General features: G+C 43.4%; 1 protein-coding gene across 3 annotated transcripts in view; it reads right to left on the bottom strand.

Annotated features, from left to right (window-relative positions):
• GADL1 (glutamate decarboxylase like 1) overlaps positions 1–10,670 on the bottom strand; it is a 109,033-nt gene extending 98,363 nt beyond the window's left edge. For all 3 annotated transcript variants that reach the window (XM_073333370.1, XM_073333371.1, XM_073333372.1), the window contains exon 1: positions 10,528–10,670. In XM_073333370.1, the coding sequence (XP_073189471.1) occupies positions 10,528–10,564 (37 nt within the window). In that variant the 5' untranslated portion in view covers positions 10,565–10,670. The remainder of the gene's footprint in view (positions 1–10,527) is intronic.
• Positions 10,671–18,831: the final 8,161 nt, after the last annotated feature.

Raw genomic sequence — 18,831 nt, 5'->3', positions numbered from 1 at the left:
AAGCAGAGGGACATTCTGAGACAGCCAAGTCATTAACAGACCAGCACTCAGCTGATCCCTCCATAGAGTTATTGCTACCTGAATAAATAAATAATTTTTTGCTCAGCAAGGACTACCAACACCTAGTAATTCTGATGGTGTGCAAAAAAAAAAAACACAAACACATGATCCTTAGTTTTTTAAAAAAAAAACTAAAATCTTATTGTTGCTTGCCCGTATTTAGTAATATTTTCATAATAATAATAATGGCTGTTGATTAATCGCAGTTAACTCACATGATTAACTCAAAAATTGTGATTAAAAAATTAATGAATTACCATTTTAATCAGTGTTAAATAGAATACCAATTGAAATTTAAATATTTTACATGTTTTTCTACATTTTCAAATATATTGATTTCAATTACAACAGACTATAAAGTGTACAGTGCTCACTTTATATACTATTACTTTTATTACAAATATTTGCACTGTAAAAATGATAAACAGAAGAAATAGTATTTCAATTCACCTCATACAAGTACTGTAGTGCAATCTCTTTATTGTGAAAGTGCAACTTACAAATTCAGATTTTTGTGTTACATAACTGCACTCAAAAACAAAACAATGCAAAACTTTAGAGCCTACAAGTCCATTCAGTCCTATTTCTTGTCCAGCCAATCATTAAGACAAACAAGTTTATTTACATTTGCAGAAGATAATGCTGCCCACTTCTTGCTTTCTGGTGACACTGTAAATAAGAACAGGCATTTGCATGTAGGATGACCAGACAGCAAGTGAGAAAAATTGGGATGGGGGTGGGGAGGGTAATAGGACCCTATATAAGAAAAAGACCCCAGTTTGGGACTGTCCCTATAAAATCGGGACATCTGGTCACCCTATTTGCATGGGACTTTTGTAGCCCAAGATATTTACATGCCAGATGCACTAAGGATTCATATGTCCCTTCATATGGAAGTATGGGCTGGATGAATGCACTATAAGGTGGGTAGAAAGCTGGCTAGATTGTCGGGCTCAACGGGTAGTGATCAATGGCTCCATGTCTAGTTGGCAGCCGGTGTCAAGTGGAGTGCCCCAGGGGTCGGTCCTGGGGCCGGTTTTGTTCAATATCTTCATAAATGATCTGGAGGATGGTGTGGATTGCACTCTCAGCAAATTTGCGGATGATACTAAACTGGTAGGAGTGGTAGATACGCTGGAGGGGAGGGATAGGATACAGAAGGACCTAGACAAATTGGAGGATTGGGCCAAAAGAAATCTGATGAGGTTCAATAAGGATAAGTGCAGGGTCCTGCACTTAGGACGGAAGAACCCAATGCACAGCTACAGACTAGGGACCGAATGGCTAGGCAGCAGTTCTGCGGAAAAGGACCGAGGGGTGACAGTGGACGAGAAGCTGGATATGAGTCAGCAGTGTGCCCTTGTTGCCAAGAAGGCCAATGGCATTTTGGGATGTATAAGTAGGGGCATAGCGAGCAGATCGAGGGACGTGATCGTTCCCCTCTATTCGACATTGGTGAGGCCTCATCTGGAGTACTGTGTCCAGTTTTGGGCCCCACACTACAAGAAGGATGTGGATAAATTGGAGAGAGTCCAGCGAAGGGCAACAAAAATGATTAGGGGACTGGAACACATGAGTTATGAGGAGAGGCTGAGGGAGCTGGGATTGTTTAGCCTGCAGAAGAGAAGAATGAGGGGGGATTTGATAGCTGCTTTCAACTACCTGAAAGGGGGGTTCCAAAGAGGATGGCTCTAGACTGTTCTCAATGGTAGCAGATGACAGAACGAGGAGTAATGGTCTCAAGTTGCAGTGGGGGAGGTTTAGATTGGATATTAGGAAAAACTTTTTCACTAAGAGGGTGGTGAAATACTGGAATGCGTTACCTAGGGAGGTGGTAGAATCTCCTTCCTTAGAGGTTTTTAAGGTCAGGCTTGACAAAGCCCTGGCTGGGATGATTTAACTGGGAATTGGTCCTGCTTCGAGCAGGGGGTTGGACTAGATGACCTTCTGGGGTCCCTTCCAACCCTGATATTCTATGATTCTATGATTCATGCTTCGGCCACCATTCCAGAGGACATGCTTCCATGCTGATGACGCTCATTAAAAAAATGTGTTAATTAAATTTGTGACTGAACTCTTTGGTGGAGAATTGTATGTCTCTGGCTCTGTTTTACCCGCATTCTGCCATATATTTCATGTTATAGTAGTCTCGGATGATGACTCAGCACATGTTCATTTTAAGAACAGATTTGACAAAAAACAAACAAGGTACCAATGTGAGATTTCTAAAGGTAGTGACAGCACTCAACCCAAGGTTTAAGAATCTGAACTACCTTCCAAAATCTGAAAGGTATGAGGTGTGGATCATGCTTTCAGAAGTCTTAAGAGCAACACTCTGGTGGCATCTGACTCAAATCATGAAAATGAACATGCGTCAGCCCGCACTGCTTTAGGTTGTTATCAAGCAGAACCCGTCATCAACATGGATGCATGTCCTCTGAAATGGTGGCTGAAGCATGAAGGGACATATGTATCTTTAGCGCATCTGGCATGTAAATATCTTGCAACGCCAGCTACAAAAGTCCCATGCAAATGCCTGTTCTCACTTTCAGGTTACACCGTAAACAAGAAGCGGGCAGCATTATCTCCGACAAACATAAACAAACTTGTTTGTCTAAGCAATTGGCTGAACAAGAAATAGGACTGAGTGGACTTGTAGGCTCTAAAGTTTCACACTTTTACTTTTGAATGCAGGGTTTTTTGTACCTAATTCTACATCTGTAAATTCAACTTTAATGATAAAGAGATTGCACTACAGTACATGTATTCGGTGAACTGAAAAATGCGATTTCTGTGTTTTTTACAGTGAAAATATTTGTAATAAAAACAAAGCGAGGACCATACCCTTCGTATTCTGTGTTGTAACTGAAATCAATATATCTGAAAATGTAGAAAACATGTAAAAATATTTAAATTATATTGTATTCTATTATTGTTTAACAGTGCAATGGCAAGATTAATCGCAATAAATTTTTTTAATCGCTTGACAGCCTTAGCAATAATCAAAAACATTTACTGAAAAGCAGCTAGTTAGCTACAAATGTGCCTACTCTAGGTTTGATAAGCTGGTTCCCTACTAAAAAAAAAATTGAATTTTCTATAAGCATATTTTTAAAACTGGGGACACTAAAAGTGTCTCTGCCTTTAAATATTTACTTCTTGTTTGTTTGGATCTCATTACATTTTCAGAGGTGTATTCCTCTTTTCACTCGTGCACTTAACTCAGTGATACATGTGCATTCAAAGTAGAATTAGACCCCTTAGATTCTGTGACTATAAGGAATCAATCATTTTATGATCACATCCCCTCAAACTGCCTTCCATCTTCACTACCAATTCCTCCCTCTTGGTCAGAGTCAAATCTAAAATGGCTGTGACCCTGGTTACTTCCTCCACTTTATGAAACAAAAAGTTGTCCCCAATACATTCCACAAATGTATTGGAAATTTTGTGTTTTGCCATATTACTTTTCCAACAGATGTCTGAGTTGTTAAAGTCCCCCAGTATTATCAGGACTTGTGTTTTGAATATTTATGCTATTTGTTCCAGAAATGCCTCATCCACCTCCTCTTCCTGATTTGGTGGTCCATGTAGTCACCCTTATTTCCCACCCTCCCCTTATCTTTACCCAGAGACTTTCATGTGGTCTGCCTCTCACTTCCTTCGGGACCTTAGAACAAGCGTGTATGTTCTTGATGCATAATCCAACGCCTCCTCCCTTTTTATCTTGCCTGTTCTTCCTGGACCGCTCTATACCAATATTCCAGTCATGAGACTGGACACCAATTAAGTCATAATTTAGCTTATGTACTAATACTTCCAGTTCTTCCCGTTTACTCTCCCTTCTCCTTGCATTTGTGTATAGACCGCTAAGATTCCTTCCATGTACACACATAAACCCCATTATTGCTAATAAGAGATGCCCATGTGCACAGAGGACAAACACACAGAAATATTGGTGCAACTTGACTGTGTCCAGCCAATTCTTCTTAAATGGCCAATTCTGATGCTTTACAAACAATTGCCTCCAACAACCTCTGCAGTCCGTATCTGCAAATGATCAAACAAAAAGAGTTGCTGGAAAGTTAACTTTTGTTATTGCAAAGTTGCAAGCAAAAATGTTTTTGATGTATATTTTGGACATATGTTAAAAAGTTACTGTCCTACATTTGAATATTTAAAAGGAACACAAATGCAAGTCTGTATTTCAATTTTTCCATGCTTCATGTTTAAACATACTGTAAATGTTGATGGAAATCTAAATGCCCTTCAAATAACAAGACAGCTTACATTAAGCAGGAAGGAATTTAGGCATATGAAATATAAATTGTCAAATAAGCAATAAGAACAGTTAACATGCAATAAGATTCCCAGTGCATTATAATGTGACAATTTCTAGCTATGTAATTGACAAGGTATCTTATTTAATTAAGACATTATTTATCATACTTCTCAAATGTCAGGTTAAGCTATCTTACTAAACACTCTCTAAATGCCAAGAAAATTTTTTGTAATTTTAATGAAGTTTGCATGTACTTATGTATAACGGCTTTGTTCTATGCTATCTTGATTTTTCTTGCAAGTAATTGATATTAACATACGATGGCATGTCTCTCTTGTCAAATGAGATTTTAAGACACAGAAAGGGATTTATCCTGCAGTCCTTACTCTGGTCAAGCTACCAGGCAACCTTAACTTCTGTTGCATTTGCAAGGTTGTACATTACACAATTTTAGGTGGAAGCATCCTGCATGAAACAGATGCTCTCTGGCTCATCTCTCCATTCTGCCAGCAGCAGCTACAGTGTAGCTCCCCAATCATGCACTATTCACACAGAAGAGCAGCCAGCAGTTTAGAATTAAAAGGGAGCATATTGCATAAACTGTGCTCCCTGTCCCCTGTGATTTTTGGCACAGATTCTCTTCTGCTCTATTTGATGGGCTAGAAGGGGTTCGTACGAGACTCTTCTAAATGGGCTCTAAAGGCTGAGTCTATGAAGGGGGATCTCAGCTTTCGTGTTATTAAAAAATATGTAAGTTTCTGGGCCTGTTCCTTGCCAAGATAGACTGGCAAAAGTTAATTGACGTGAGCATGCACGTACACACAAACATTTAGTTTTTACATACAACTTGTTAGTTGAAGTAGGGGTGTATCCCAAAGAATCATCTTGCGGATTCTCCCCACAAGCATTAAGTTGGTCCTGTTCATAATGGGTCATAATTTATGGAGAAAAACTGGGCTACAACTGACAGCAAGTGATTTGAACTTGTTTCACAGCCTGTCCAAAAAAAATGCTAAGGTTGGCTCTGCTTGTTAAAAATTTTCAGCCCTTTCTGAGAGCTCCCACTATTGCTGTGACTGCAGTAGCTGCTGCGAGAGCTCTAGATACATACCAGGGATGAACCAATGTCACCCCTGCAACTCTTTCCACTTTGCCAAGCATGGCAGTAGTGCAAAATGAAAGTCATACTACTGCTGCACTGAGTGGGAGTGCTGTAGTCACTGCACCCCACTTCTCCTCCCACTGGTGCCTGCACTTGCCCTACTAGGAGTATTAAGAGCAGGTACTGGAAAGGAACATGGAGCAATTTCCCACCAGCCAGAGGAGAACTACCCATGCATCAGCCCAAAGATCAGCTCTCAAAACTCACACATACTACAGGAGACCTCCAGCAGTCAGGGGAGATCTGCCCACCTCAAGAACTGAAGAGGACCCATTCTCCAACTGACTACCCAGCCCATCACTGTGGGGACGCACTGCCCACCTGACCTACCCCAACTACCTAAGTCGGCAGGACAACATGCCTGCAAACCACAGCCACGAGTGGAAGTCACAGAGCCACCCACCTATCACCACCACTGCTGCTGTGAAGAACACCTGCCAGATAGAGAAACAACTTAGAGGACCTTCAGTGAAGTAATGGGCAGAGGGACGCATAGCTGGTCAAAAAGTACTATGCAAGATGGTGGAGGGATGGAAGATGGAATGATTCTTGGGTATAGGGAAAAAATATGAAAGTCGCAGATATTTTTTGAGGAGAGAGGTGGGGAGAGAGCACAGAAGTATCTTACACAAGGAATGTCATGTGCACGGTTGACTAGGCACATCATTTTAGAGGGAGCCCCTTATTTAAATTTTTATAAACACCAAACACCATTGCACACCAGAAGGGAGCACAAGGCCCGCTAACTGTGCATTTGAGTGAGTCTGACACTTAAATTAGTGGTCACTAAAAGTTTTTTTTTGAGTTTTGTGTCGGTAGAGAAAATTAAAAATTTGTTTGAGATCAGTAATTTTCAAGGAGGCTCAGTCCCATGTGGGTATCTCTCACACAGTAGGATGTCTGGAATTACAGTGTACACTACGGCATATTTCACAACATACCAGAAATGTCATGTAGCTTTATGACATTCATTTGACTTATGGGAATCTAAACAAAAAAAAAAACCATGGTTCTTAAATAATAAGAATCCAGAGCTTTCATTTAAAAGTATATTTTATTGTTATTTTTGCTGATTTACAATTTTCCCCCCACAAATAAAATGCTCAAGATTTAAACCCCAAAACAATGTAAAAAAGTTGAGATCCTGGGAGGTGGGAAGAATCTAGGACACAAGCTCTCAACCTGTGGGTTGCAACCAGGTTTCAGGGGTCTCAGCAACCCTTACTTTATGACTGGAAGGAAGGGGGCTCCAAAACCTTTTTTCTGTTGTAACAGGGTCATGGTATGGAAAAAATTGCACTGATCTAGAATATTCTTCTTGCATTTATGGGAAGTACCTTTTTTTAAATTTCCAGACTAGCAACAGTTTCCCCCATTATTTTTTAATGAAGTATAAACATACTTGTGTACAACAACTTTATTCTACACTATCTGATTTCTTGCAAACATAGCTTATTGAATAGAACAGAATAGAATAGAATCAGGGCCAATGGGGATTAAAAATGAATGAACAAAAGACCAAACTAATGGTAATGTAAAAAAAAAAAAAAACCAACAAGAAACAGACTAGCCTAGTCATTAATGTTGTAGACATCAAACAAGTAGATAGCTTCTGCTACATGGGTTCCATCATAACATGGGACAATCGCTATGAAGATGACAAGAACAAGCAGATAGCTACTGTCAGCAGAACGTTCATGTGCCTTATTAAAAAAGTTTCAAACCTTAAATCAGTGTCTACGACAGATAAAACCAGATTATACACAATGGTCATTGTACCCACATTACTTAAAGGTTGTGAAACATGGGTACTGACAAAAGCATCTGGAGCAAAAGCTATAAACATTTGAAATGAGGTGTCTGCACTATATCATAGATGTGACATAGCATTTCTTAGCCCTGGTCTACACTGGGGAGTGGTCCACCTAAGATACACAACTTCTGCTACGTGAATAGCGTAGCTGAAGTCGGCGTATCTTAGGTCGACTTACCTGGCCGTGAGGACAGCGGCAAGTCAACCACTGCCGCTCCTCTGTCAACTTCGCTTCCGCCTCTTGCTTGCTGGAGTTCCGGAGTTGATGGGGAGCGCATTCGGGGATCAATTTATCGCGTCTAGATGAGACGCGATAAATCGATCCCCAATACATCGATCGCTACCCGCTGATCCAGGAGGTAGCGAAGACCTGCCCTTAGGCATTCTAGCCATCTATAGAAGACTGAAAGTACAGAACATGATTACAATCATCAAAAGGCAGCAACTACAATGGTTTGGCCACGTTGCTAGGCGTCAATGAGACAGTGGTATAACATGGTATTCAAAGCCATCCAGGCAGCACCTGATTTTCAGAACAATCAGGCTCAAATGGTGGTTCAAAACAAATGTTGATGGAATCTGCTCATAACCTTGGCCCTATCCAACCTCAGCACTGGGGAAAGGAGAGGATGATGATGAATAGTTTTTTCCACTCAAGAAACCAGTAAGTTGCACATTTCTAAATTTTTGCAAGTTAATGGTATAGCAGTAAGCTAAATGGATAAATGCACCAAATTATATGCTCTTGATAGTTATCCTGTCAATCCTCATTAAAGGTACCAAAATTATATGAAAAATAGGTCTCTCATTCCTAACTTCTATGAACTTATGTTTTAAGCTTTTTTTGTCCATTACCTGTTCATTTAACAGCTTTCTTCCTTTTAATATAGCTCAGTGTACTTCTATAATAACTTTCAGGTGTAATAACTAATGCATTTATAAAATAGGTTTATTTTTCTTTTCCTAAGATACTTGCTTCAAAGAGCATCATTATGTTTCTGCGCATACTTATGTCCAGAGCAAGGGGTGGTTGGAGGGGCTAAGTATTATTCTTTAAAGAGCACTTATTTTAACAAAAATACTGAATTACAATATTCTATAGTGCTTGTTCAAAACACTAACATTTTAAAGGGTTTTTCATAGATTACTGGAGCACTTTTATAAAGAGAGGTTATTTATATCCAACACCCATTCATTTTGATGGGCTCCATAAATTGATGTGAAAGTTCCTTCTATAGGAGGAATACATCAAGGAGAACAGCAAACCACCTTTCACACCATTATCACAAGGAAATTCCTCAGAACGCTCCCAGCTTCCCCCCCACCCGTGACATCCCAAAGATGCCTTCATTCCAGGCACTGCCCCCCAGCTCCAAAGGCAGATGATATTTCAGTGTGGGAAGGCAGGGAAAGGTGCACTCAGTAGAGTTGCCAATTTTGGTGGACATATTCGTGGAGGTTTCATCACGTGACAATCTTTAATTAAAGATTAATCCAGAGGCAATGTGTGGTGTGGAACACACAGGGTCACATGTATGTCTGTCTGTCTGTCTCTCTTTCCCCCTCCCTCCTTTCCCCTCCCCCCACCCGATTTCTGGGACACCCAGCAGTGAGGAGGTAGTGGCTCCCCCTGGTGGCAGCACTCACCATGTGTCTGTACAGCGCAGGGAGGGAGGAAGCAGCAGGGCAGCTGGCTGTGGGCTGAGCTCCCTGCTGCTACTTGGTGCTGCTTCTCCTTCCCTGCTGCTGGAGTCCCAGTGCTTACCGCTGCCTGCTTTGCAGACCATCCACTGAGGTGAGTCAGGGGAGCATCTTCTAGATCGGGAAGAGGGCCTGCTACATAGTGCTTAGCACCAGGTAGCTCAGGTGGAACCCCATCCAGCCAGAGAGCCCCAGGGAGCAGGCTGGAGGCGGGGGAGGAGAAAGAATGGGAAAAGGGAGACAAGGACCCTGCAGCCTCCAATGTGCCTATCGAGAAAGTGTTGTGGGGGCATCATATTCCCCCCTCCAATAAAAAGTGTCTTGCTAACCGAGACACTCAAACCCTGAGCTCCATCACACCATGGTGCCACCCACCCTCATAGGTGCCAACTTCTGCTCCTGCCAGTGGGTGCTCGACCCCCCCCCCGGGCCCAGCCCCACCCCAACTCCCCCCCTTCCCCCAAGTCTCCACTCCCTCCCTCTTCCTATCCCTGCTCTGCCTCCACCCTGTCCCCAATTCCACCCCTTTCCTCAAGTCCCTGCCCCACGTCCTCCCTTGAGTGCATGGTGTCCCTGTCCCTCCCCCTCCCTCCTGGAGCGCCGCCAAGGCAGTGGGCAGAAGTGCTGGGAGGGAGAGGAGCAGGAATGTGGCACACTGAAGGGAGGAGGTGGGGGGGAGCTTCGCTGCCAGTGGGTGCAGAGCACCCACTAATTTTTCCCCATGGGTGCTCCAGCCCCAGAGCACCCATGCAGTCGCTGCTTATGCCCACCCTGCTGGCACAGGAAGGACTGTGCATCCCAGCTGTGTTGCCCCTTTTGTTTGTCTTGTTTTGAACACTTGCTAATTGACTGAGGCTAGTTCCATCAGGGAGTGATGCCCGCAAGCTCTGCCAGGGGCTGGGCAGCCAGAGAACAGGAGGTGGTAGTTGTTAGTGTCTGTTGTCTACCTATATATTAAGTTTCAGGGAGTGGAGACAGAGGCAACAAGTGGGGCGGTCGCATGCCCCCAGAGAAACTTTCAATTATCCCCCCCCAGCAACTCGCCACAGTTAGGTGTCACCCTGAGCCCCGGCACCTGTGGCCTTAGCACTGCATAGCCCCAGCACCCCTGCGCTTGCCGCATCAGTTATGAATGCAAAAAAATTGCTTGAGCCCTGGCCCTTGGCAACCCTCGCACCCAGGGCAGGCTAAAGAAGCCACTGTGCTGAGAACGGGGGCAAGTCCCCCCCCAGCCCAAGAAGCCTTCCCCGGTGCAGAGGGGACGCGTGGCAAAAGCCCACCCCCAGCAGCTACACCCCCTCCCCGGAGGCAGCCCAACCCCCAGGTTTCCCGCCACCCGGGGAACCCCAGCTCCACCGAGCTGAGGACGGGTCTGAAAGGGGCGAGGGGTGGCCAGCGAGCGGATCCCCAGCCACGACCCCCTCCCCTCCCCGCGGAGAGGCAGAAGCCGGCCCTGCTCCCGCCAAAGGGAAGAGCCAGAACTCAGGCGCTGCCCAAGGTCGCCTTTACCCTCCATCTCGCCTCCGGAGCCGGCGCTGCCGTTCATGGACGCGCCCCGTGCAGAGCGCGACCCAAGCGCTGTCCCGGCGGCGGCTGCTCGGGTGTCCCTCGCCCTGCGCCGGAGCCCGCCCTAGGCAAATGGCCGCAGGTGGAAGGCGGCGAGGCGAGCGTCTCCCGTCGCGCAGCCTCCGCAGCCCTGACCTGCCCCTCCAGCAACAGCTGCTGCTGCCGCCCGGCCCCTTCATTAATAACTTGGGCGCTGCTGGCTCCCTGCCGACGCGGGGAGCTGCTGGCGCCGCGAGGGGACGCAGCGGGCCCCAGTCCCCTAGTGCAATAAATCCCCGCGTGGGCGTGGTGTGACCGGCCCCGGGGCTGCGGCACGGGAGGTGTTGGAAGCGCAGAGCTGTTCACACAGCACCCCCCGCAAACACACACACACACACACACACGCTTTGATTGAATTCCCCGGGCAGTGGCGGGGTCCCTCTCACGCGCAACGGGAAGGTTGTTTCCAGGCCCAGTCCTCGGTTTTGCCTCTCAGTTACTGATGAGCGGCACATGGTGCGGAGAGGGGGGAGGAACAATTTGAATAAGGGAGATTGGAAAACAAACGGAGCGAGATTGGAGTTTACTCACTGGAAACACACCCCGCAAAAGCCTGCCTGGGGAAGAGAGCGCTTGTCTTTCAATTAATCCTCGGGGAGGGGAGCTGCCTCCTTGTCTGGGAGATTTTAACGGCCTCAGGGAAAGGCGTGCTGCAAAATCCTTCCACCTAAAGCAGGGTGGGAGGAGAGTTTGTGTTTTGTATATTTGGGTTGTGTTACACCAGGGATTTCCCAACAGCCCCCCTGAATTTCCCCAACACCTTCCCCGCCCCCCAGTTTTGTGAACTAGTTACATGCAGGTTTCAGAGTAACAGCCTTGTTAGTCTGTATTCGCAAAAAGGTGCCACAAGTACTCCTTTTCTAGTTACATGCAGTGTTGCCAATTTAGTGATTGGAAATTTTAATTGAAGCTGAAACATTAATACACAGGTTAAAAGCATATAAGTTGTATGATAAAATGCATGTACCTGAAGAAGTATAATAGATGTGAAAAGCAGGAACATAGACAAGCTTTCTTATACTGTTGTTTTTATTACAATGTCAGTGTGTTCATTTCAGCAATGTTGGCCAACCTGATAATTTCAAATTATAATTTGTAAACAAAGTATAAAAGAGCTCTCCCTGACAGATAGTGATGGGGTGGGGGGAAAGGCTTCAAGACCAGATTATATTTAATTCACACCTAATCTACCTAGGTATCCAGTGAACAGTGCTGTGTTGCCCAAGTGATAGATTTTGGCTGGGGTTGGGTTACAAATCACTTGAAGGGGGGGGGTGAAATGTTGTTATGCTTATTGTAGGATTAAAGGGCAGTAAAACTGTACTTAGGCTGTGCTGATTGAGGGCATCAAGAGAGAGGGTGGGGACAGGTGTTTTGCTTGATGGTCTGCCTGAGTCACCAGTACTATTTGACCTGCCCTTCCCCAGTGTTTAAAGACAAAGCTGATTAGGCTCCATAGATATTCTTTTGTTTTGTTAAGTGACCACTACAGCTGAAATCACTGACAATCAGGTCTAAGTGCTTAGACCTGCTGTGGGACAGTGTTTCTGTGGAAGAGATGGCCCAGTCTGCACTAGCAGCGAGGTTCCCCCACTAAGAGTTCAGCTGAAATCACTGAGAGCTGGGTGGAACCTCAAGACACCAACTGCAGAGGTCACAGTGGCAGGTAGCAGCAGAGGGTGATGGCGCAGGGCCATTGACAACAGAGCGATGGAGTGAACGGTGGCACAATGAAAACAGCGGCCAGAGCGAACAGGAAGCAGCTGGAGGAATGAGCAAGGTGCCTTCTTGCCCCCTAACTGGGGGGTGAACTCATGTCAAAGCACCTCTGAACTCTGAGTCTCCACTGTCCAAGGACAACACCAGTGAGTGTTAATGAGGCTGTTAAGAATGCTGGAGACACAACACAGTTCATGCGAACAAACATGGCTGTGGCATCATACTTTCTATTTAAGCAAGAGATACCACACACTACAAACTGGAGGCCAATGTTAAGTGCATTGTCACTTGTTCATCCTGAAGTTGAACACTGGTTCTGAACAAGACCAGCAAATGCTCACTATCTTTCTGCAAGAAACTCAACTGACTGGCCAGACGCATGTGGTGCAACAGTGAAAGACTTAACAATTTAAAAAGTGAGGAACTCTCTCACTGCATTCAGAAAATTTGCATACATGGCTGATGAATGCACCAGTGCAAATGGGCATCAAGTATTAAGTCATTGTGTACATTATCTTGATGTCAGTGGTAGGCCAGTAGATGCATTTCTAGATGTTCAAGTTATAGAAGACACATCAGCTGCATCTGTGACAACCCACATCTTAGAAGAGTTAAATGCTTGTCAATTGGACCCCAAACAGATGGCTGCTTGTGTATTTGATGGAGCTGCAAATTTCTCTGGAAGACATGGTGGAATTCAAGATTTGCTCAGAGAAAAGTGTAACCCTAATCTCTCCTATACACTCTGCAGGGGCCATCTACTCCAACTAGCTCTAGTACGAGCTGCAGACTCTTCAAAAGACATTTAAAAAGCTATAAATTTAATGTCTTCATTATATTCTTTTTTCAGCAAGAGTCCAAAAAGACTGAATATCTTGGAAAATATAGAAGATACACTGGGACTGAAGTTCAAATTAGTCCAACCTAGGAAAACCCTCTGGCTTTCTCATGAGTGATCCTTGGCTGTTGTCTTAAAATTACTCCAGCCGTTATTACTAGCTTTAAGTAGTGAGGCTGGTGGATTACTTTTGCTATTATGTTCAGAGAAGACTATTGCCATTCTCTTTCTTGTAAGTCTACTGTTGAAACCACTTGGGTCATTAAACAATGCCATCCAGGCATCTGCTACAACAGTAGTAGATCTTTGTCCAGCAATAGAAGCTACATTTGGATCAATTAGGGGGCTATCCATTGAAAAAGTACTGGAAGAAGCAAAGACTTCAGTCCAGAAGTTGACTAATGAAGGCATTTGTATTGAATCCTTAAGTGAAGAGGACAAGAAGTGTTTGTTAAGACAACTGAAAAAGTACACAGACTTGATTCTTAAAAATCTACAACGGTGACTTCTAGATTCTACTCAACCTCTGTGTAGCTTTTACAGATCCCTGTCCTATAAAACACTGACAGTTGAGTGGAGTGAGGCACTACCAACAATGGGGCTGCCATGTGCTCAGGACAGAATAGAGAATTTGAACACAGAGTGGAATGTGATATGACGAATGAATGAAGATTTGACTTCAACTTCTTTTTTATCGTCACTAGTGGCTCGACCTGATCTTTGTGCTATGTTTCCTGTGATGAAAGTAGAAATTCATCTCATGCTACTTGCAGTCACAACAACTACAGTTGACTGTTCTTTTTCGTCATTGAATAGAATTTTGTCTTTTGAAAGACGTCGCTTTCTGCCTGATCATGTGAATATCAATTGAATATTGAATAATTATAATTGAATAATGAGCATATCAATTGAAGGAATGGAAGTACCGGATACATGAGAAGCCACCAAAGATGAACACATTGCATTCAAGAAGTTCATTAACAGAGTTGTGCAAAATTATAACAAGAAACCAAGAAGGATGTAGATGTAGTGCTTCATAGAAGGGCTTGAGTACCCAACTTTAATTTGTATGATGATTTAAAAACATTAGTAAAAACTGAAAAATGTTTCATGACCATTTTATTAGATTTAACTATTGTGCCACACAGCCCACCTTCACCCTCATGGTCTCACCCCTCATCGGTCCTGACCCCCGCTCCCCATAAATTCAAACACACAAACACCCCCCCTAATTTCAATTCCTGGGGAAAACAAGGGTTGTGTTGTTTGTTTGTGGGTTGTGTTTTGTGTGTGGTTCTTTAGCCACCTAAATAATATTGCAAAACGAGTGGAGCTCCCTAAATGAAAGCGAAAGTGATTAAGTTTGATGGTGTTTGTAGGAAGTAAGGAAAATATAGGCCTGGGCGGGTTGAGTTACTACAGGGTCAGATCTGCTGAGAATTGCACCAAGGTAACGCCAGAGTAACTCCATTTAAATCAATGGAGTGATATGTGAAGTGAGAAGAATCTGACTTTGTGGGTATAAATAGCAAGCACAAAAGGGTGGAAAATTGGGAATATGGCAATTAGGGCATTATCCCGAACTGTGACAGTGTGCATCAAGGAGATTTCAAAAAACTTCAGAGGGAGATGTTCAGTGTCTCCAGGATGCACACATGCTCAGAGCAAAAGCTTTCCTCATAATAGGGAGATTTTTTTAAATGCCTTTAACACTGATCCAAAATGAAGAATTCTTCCATTTAAATGAGTGTAGATTGCATGGCATTGGGGAGTGATTCCACTTTGTGATTTTCTGGAAAGATGAAGCCACTACTGCATGAAGTTGTAGTGGAGTGAGATAAATGCCAATATGTTCAGGGGACAGCAGCCTAAAAAAAGCCACGGCATACTCTGCCCAGCCATTAGGGCTATTTTAAGGCCCTTGCTGAGTGAATTGTGTCTGACCTCATTACTGTAGTTCCTTTCAGGCCACTGATCCCATTCTTCCCTACATGTGAATTCCCAGTTCTAAGACCTAAACTTTTCCCTTTAATTCCATAAGAGTTGCCACCTTTCCAAAAAAATAAAAACAAGCTATGTCTGGTACAGACTATTAGAACTGTGGTAGTAAGGAGGCAGGAACAGTATCCAAATACTTAACTGATAAATCCCCTACTGGCTGATGTTTTTCACTAAAATTCAGGCTGAATTAAACTTTGGCAAAGATTTTTCAGATGTTCTTTAGATCTCCAGAGGTGAATTGCACATTTATTCATACACAGTATCCTAATTTGCATTGCTAAAAAAAAACCAAAATAATATAACCATTGCCTAGCTTCAATGTACCCGACAGTAAAATGTCCTTAAAGTTTCTAAGTTATAGATGATAATTTTCTAACACAAAAGGTATCCAGCACAAGGTAATGATTTTGGACCTTACTATGTTGGATAAAGATGAATTAATCACTGGACTGGAAGCAAGTTGTTGCTTAGAGACCAGTGATTGTGATTTGAGTACATTCAATTTGGGTAAACAGAGGACAGTCCCAACCAGTAATGTATGTACTTGGTGCTTCAAAAGGCTTAATTTCCAAAGCTGAGGAAAATTATGAGTGAACATGACAGGGAGGAAAAAATTTAGATAGGAAAATTTGAATTAAAACTGGGAATTTTTAAATTAGTTTATTAAATGGCCAAAAGCCACAATTCCACAATAAAGAAAGAGGACAACTTTGGCTAAAAGCCCATCCTGGGATGGTGGGGGGGGGGGGGAGAAAACCTGGATTTGTGCTGGAAATGGCCCACCTTGATTATCATACACATTGTAAGCTTTACATAAGCTATTACCAGCAGGAGAGTGGGGTGGGGGGAGAGAAAACCTTTTGTAGTGATAATCACCCATTTTTTCATGGTTTGTGTGTATAAAAACATCTTCTGTATTTTCCACAGTATGCATCCGATGAAGTGAGCTGTAGCTCACGAAAGCTTATGCTCAAATAAATTGGTTAGTCTCTAAGGTGCCACAAGTACTCCTTTTCTTTTTGCAAATACAGACTAACATGGCTGTTACTCTGAAAGGAGAAGGTAGCAATTAGAAATAAAAAAGCAATGTATAACAAATGGAAAAAGAGGAAATAGATAGCAAATCAATTTAAATTAAAAGTTATAAAGTGCAAAAAATTAATAAGGGAAGTTGAAGACATCCAGGAAAAGTCCATGGCTGGCAGGGCTAAGGACAATAAGGAGTTTAAGTATATTAGGAACAATAGAAATCCTAGCAGTGCTCTAGGCCCATTACTAAATGTGCATAGTAAAAAATTATTAATGATGCAGAAAAGGCAGAATTGTTCAATGAATATTTTTTTTCTGTATTTGGAAAGAAACAGGATGATGTACTTGTATCACATGAGGATAATGAATTACTTTCCTATCCATTAGTAACTAAGAGGATGTTAAACAACATCTATTAGGGATAAACATTTTAAAAATCAGCAAGCCCAGATAACTTGCACACAATAGTCCTAAAAGAGCTGTCTGGAGAGATCTCTAGCCCACCGATGTTAACTTTTAATAAATCTTGGAATACTGGTGAAATTCAAGAAGACTGGAAGAGTGCTAACGTGCCAATATTCAAAAAGGGCAAATGGGATTACCTGGGTAACTACAAGCTAGTTAGCCTGCCATCAACCCTCAGCAAAATAATGGAAAATTGAGATAAGATTAAATTGGTAAGGGATTACAGGACAGAAATATAATTAACGCCAGTCAACATGGTTTTATGGAAAATAAGTCTCATCAAATAAACCTAAGTTCATTCTTCAATGAGTTTACAACTTTGGTTGGTAAAGGTAACTGCATAGATGTAACACATTTAGATTTTTGTAAATCATTTGACTTAGTACCCCAAAATATTCTGATTAGAAAATTAACATAGTACAATATCAATAAAGCACATATTAAAAGAACTGTCTAAGTGACAGATTCTGAAACATAGTAGTCAATGGAAAATCATTGCCAACTGGGGGTATTTCTAGTGGGGTTCCACAAAGATTGGCTTTATGACACTATTGAAAATTTTCACTAATGATGTAAGCACATATAAAATTATTGGTGATGAAACTTGCGGATGATGCAAAGATTGGCAGAATGGTAAATAATAATGAGTACAGGTCAGTCATACAAGGCAATCTACATCAGCTGGTAATCTGGACCCATTCAAACAAAATGCATTTTATTACAGCCAAGTGCAAAGTTATACATCTAGGAACAAGATATGTAGGCTTTACCTAAACAATGAGGGGCCGTATCACGGAAAGTAGTGACTTTGAAAAACATTTAGGGATCATAGTGGACAAGTAACTCGAACATGCACTCCCAGTGTGATGCTATGGCAAAAAGGGTTAATGCAACTGTAGTGAGGCAGAGTGGCCTTCCTCCTGACTGGAGAGCGAGGGAGCACTACACTTGGTAGAGAACATGGGTATCGGCTCCGCCAGTTTAGGAAGGATGGAGGTCGAGAAATGGATTAAATGGCTTGCTGAGAGCCAGCAGCAGCAGCAACAACTGCTGAAACAGCTCCAGAATCAGCAACAGCAACTGATTTGAAAACTGGGGACCCAAAACCGTGCGCAGCAACAACCGTACTTGCAGCAGCTTGCGGCACTTCTGCCGACCCCAGGGGGCTCCAAGCCCATGGGTGAAGTGGCCCCAGCTAAGCCGATTCTTCTGTCCCAGAGTGCACAGGGAAGTGAAAGACTTTTGTGACTCCTGTGCTGAGTGCCAACGAGCAGCCCTGAGGGGAGTACCGAGGGCACCCCTCATTCCGTTGCCAGTGGTTGGTTCTCTATTCGACAGGATTGCCATGGACCTCGTGGGGCCCCTCCCAAAGAGTGTCATGGGATTCCAATACATCCTGATGATCCTAGATTATGCCACACGCTTTCCAGAAGTGGTTCCCCTCCAAAACATCACAACCCGAATGATCACTGCGGAGCTCTTGAAAATATTTGCCCGGGAGGTCCTGACAGACCTAGGGACTATACATCGAAGCTCCTTTGCGAAATCTGTAGCCTCCAGGGAAATAAAAAACTGCAGACCTCCATGTATCACCCGCAGACGGACGGCCTTGTGGAGATTTTAACCAGACACCGAAGGAAAAGTTGCAAAAATTCCCTCCGAAAGACCTTCACCAGTGAGACCAACTTATCCCATCCCTATTACTGGTGATCCGGGAGGTCCACCAATTATCAACCAAATTCTCTCTCTCTGATTTGTTATATGGTCAGCAGCTGAGGGAACTGCTAGACCTTATGCGGGAAAATTGGGAACAGGCACCATCTTCATCACAGGGCCTCCTCCAGTATATCCTGCAGCTTCAAGAGCTGTTAATCATGGAAGGGACCTGGCTAGAGAGAACCTGCAAAGTGCTCAGAAAGCCTAAGAGCAGATGTATAACAAGGGTGCCCGCGGAAGGACCTTTGATCCCAGTGAAAGGGTGTTGCTCCTACTACACTCTGAAGGATCGAAGCTCCTATCATGCTGGCAAGGGCCTTATGAAATAATTTGCCAGGTCGGGTTGGTCACCTATGAAGTGTCCCAACCCGACTGGAAAAAAACCCAACAGGTCTACCATGTCAATTTGTTAAAGGCATGGCAGGAGTGCAAGAGGCTGT

Source organism: Lepidochelys kempii, chromosome 2 (genome assembly GCF_965140265.1).
Source record: "Lepidochelys kempii isolate rLepKem1 chromosome 2, rLepKem1.hap2, whole genome shotgun sequence".
NCBI lineage: Eukaryota > Metazoa > Chordata > Testudines > Cheloniidae > Lepidochelys > Lepidochelys kempii.
Note: the sequence above shows the minus strand (reverse complement) of the source record. Positions and strands in the feature narration are given on the sequence as shown.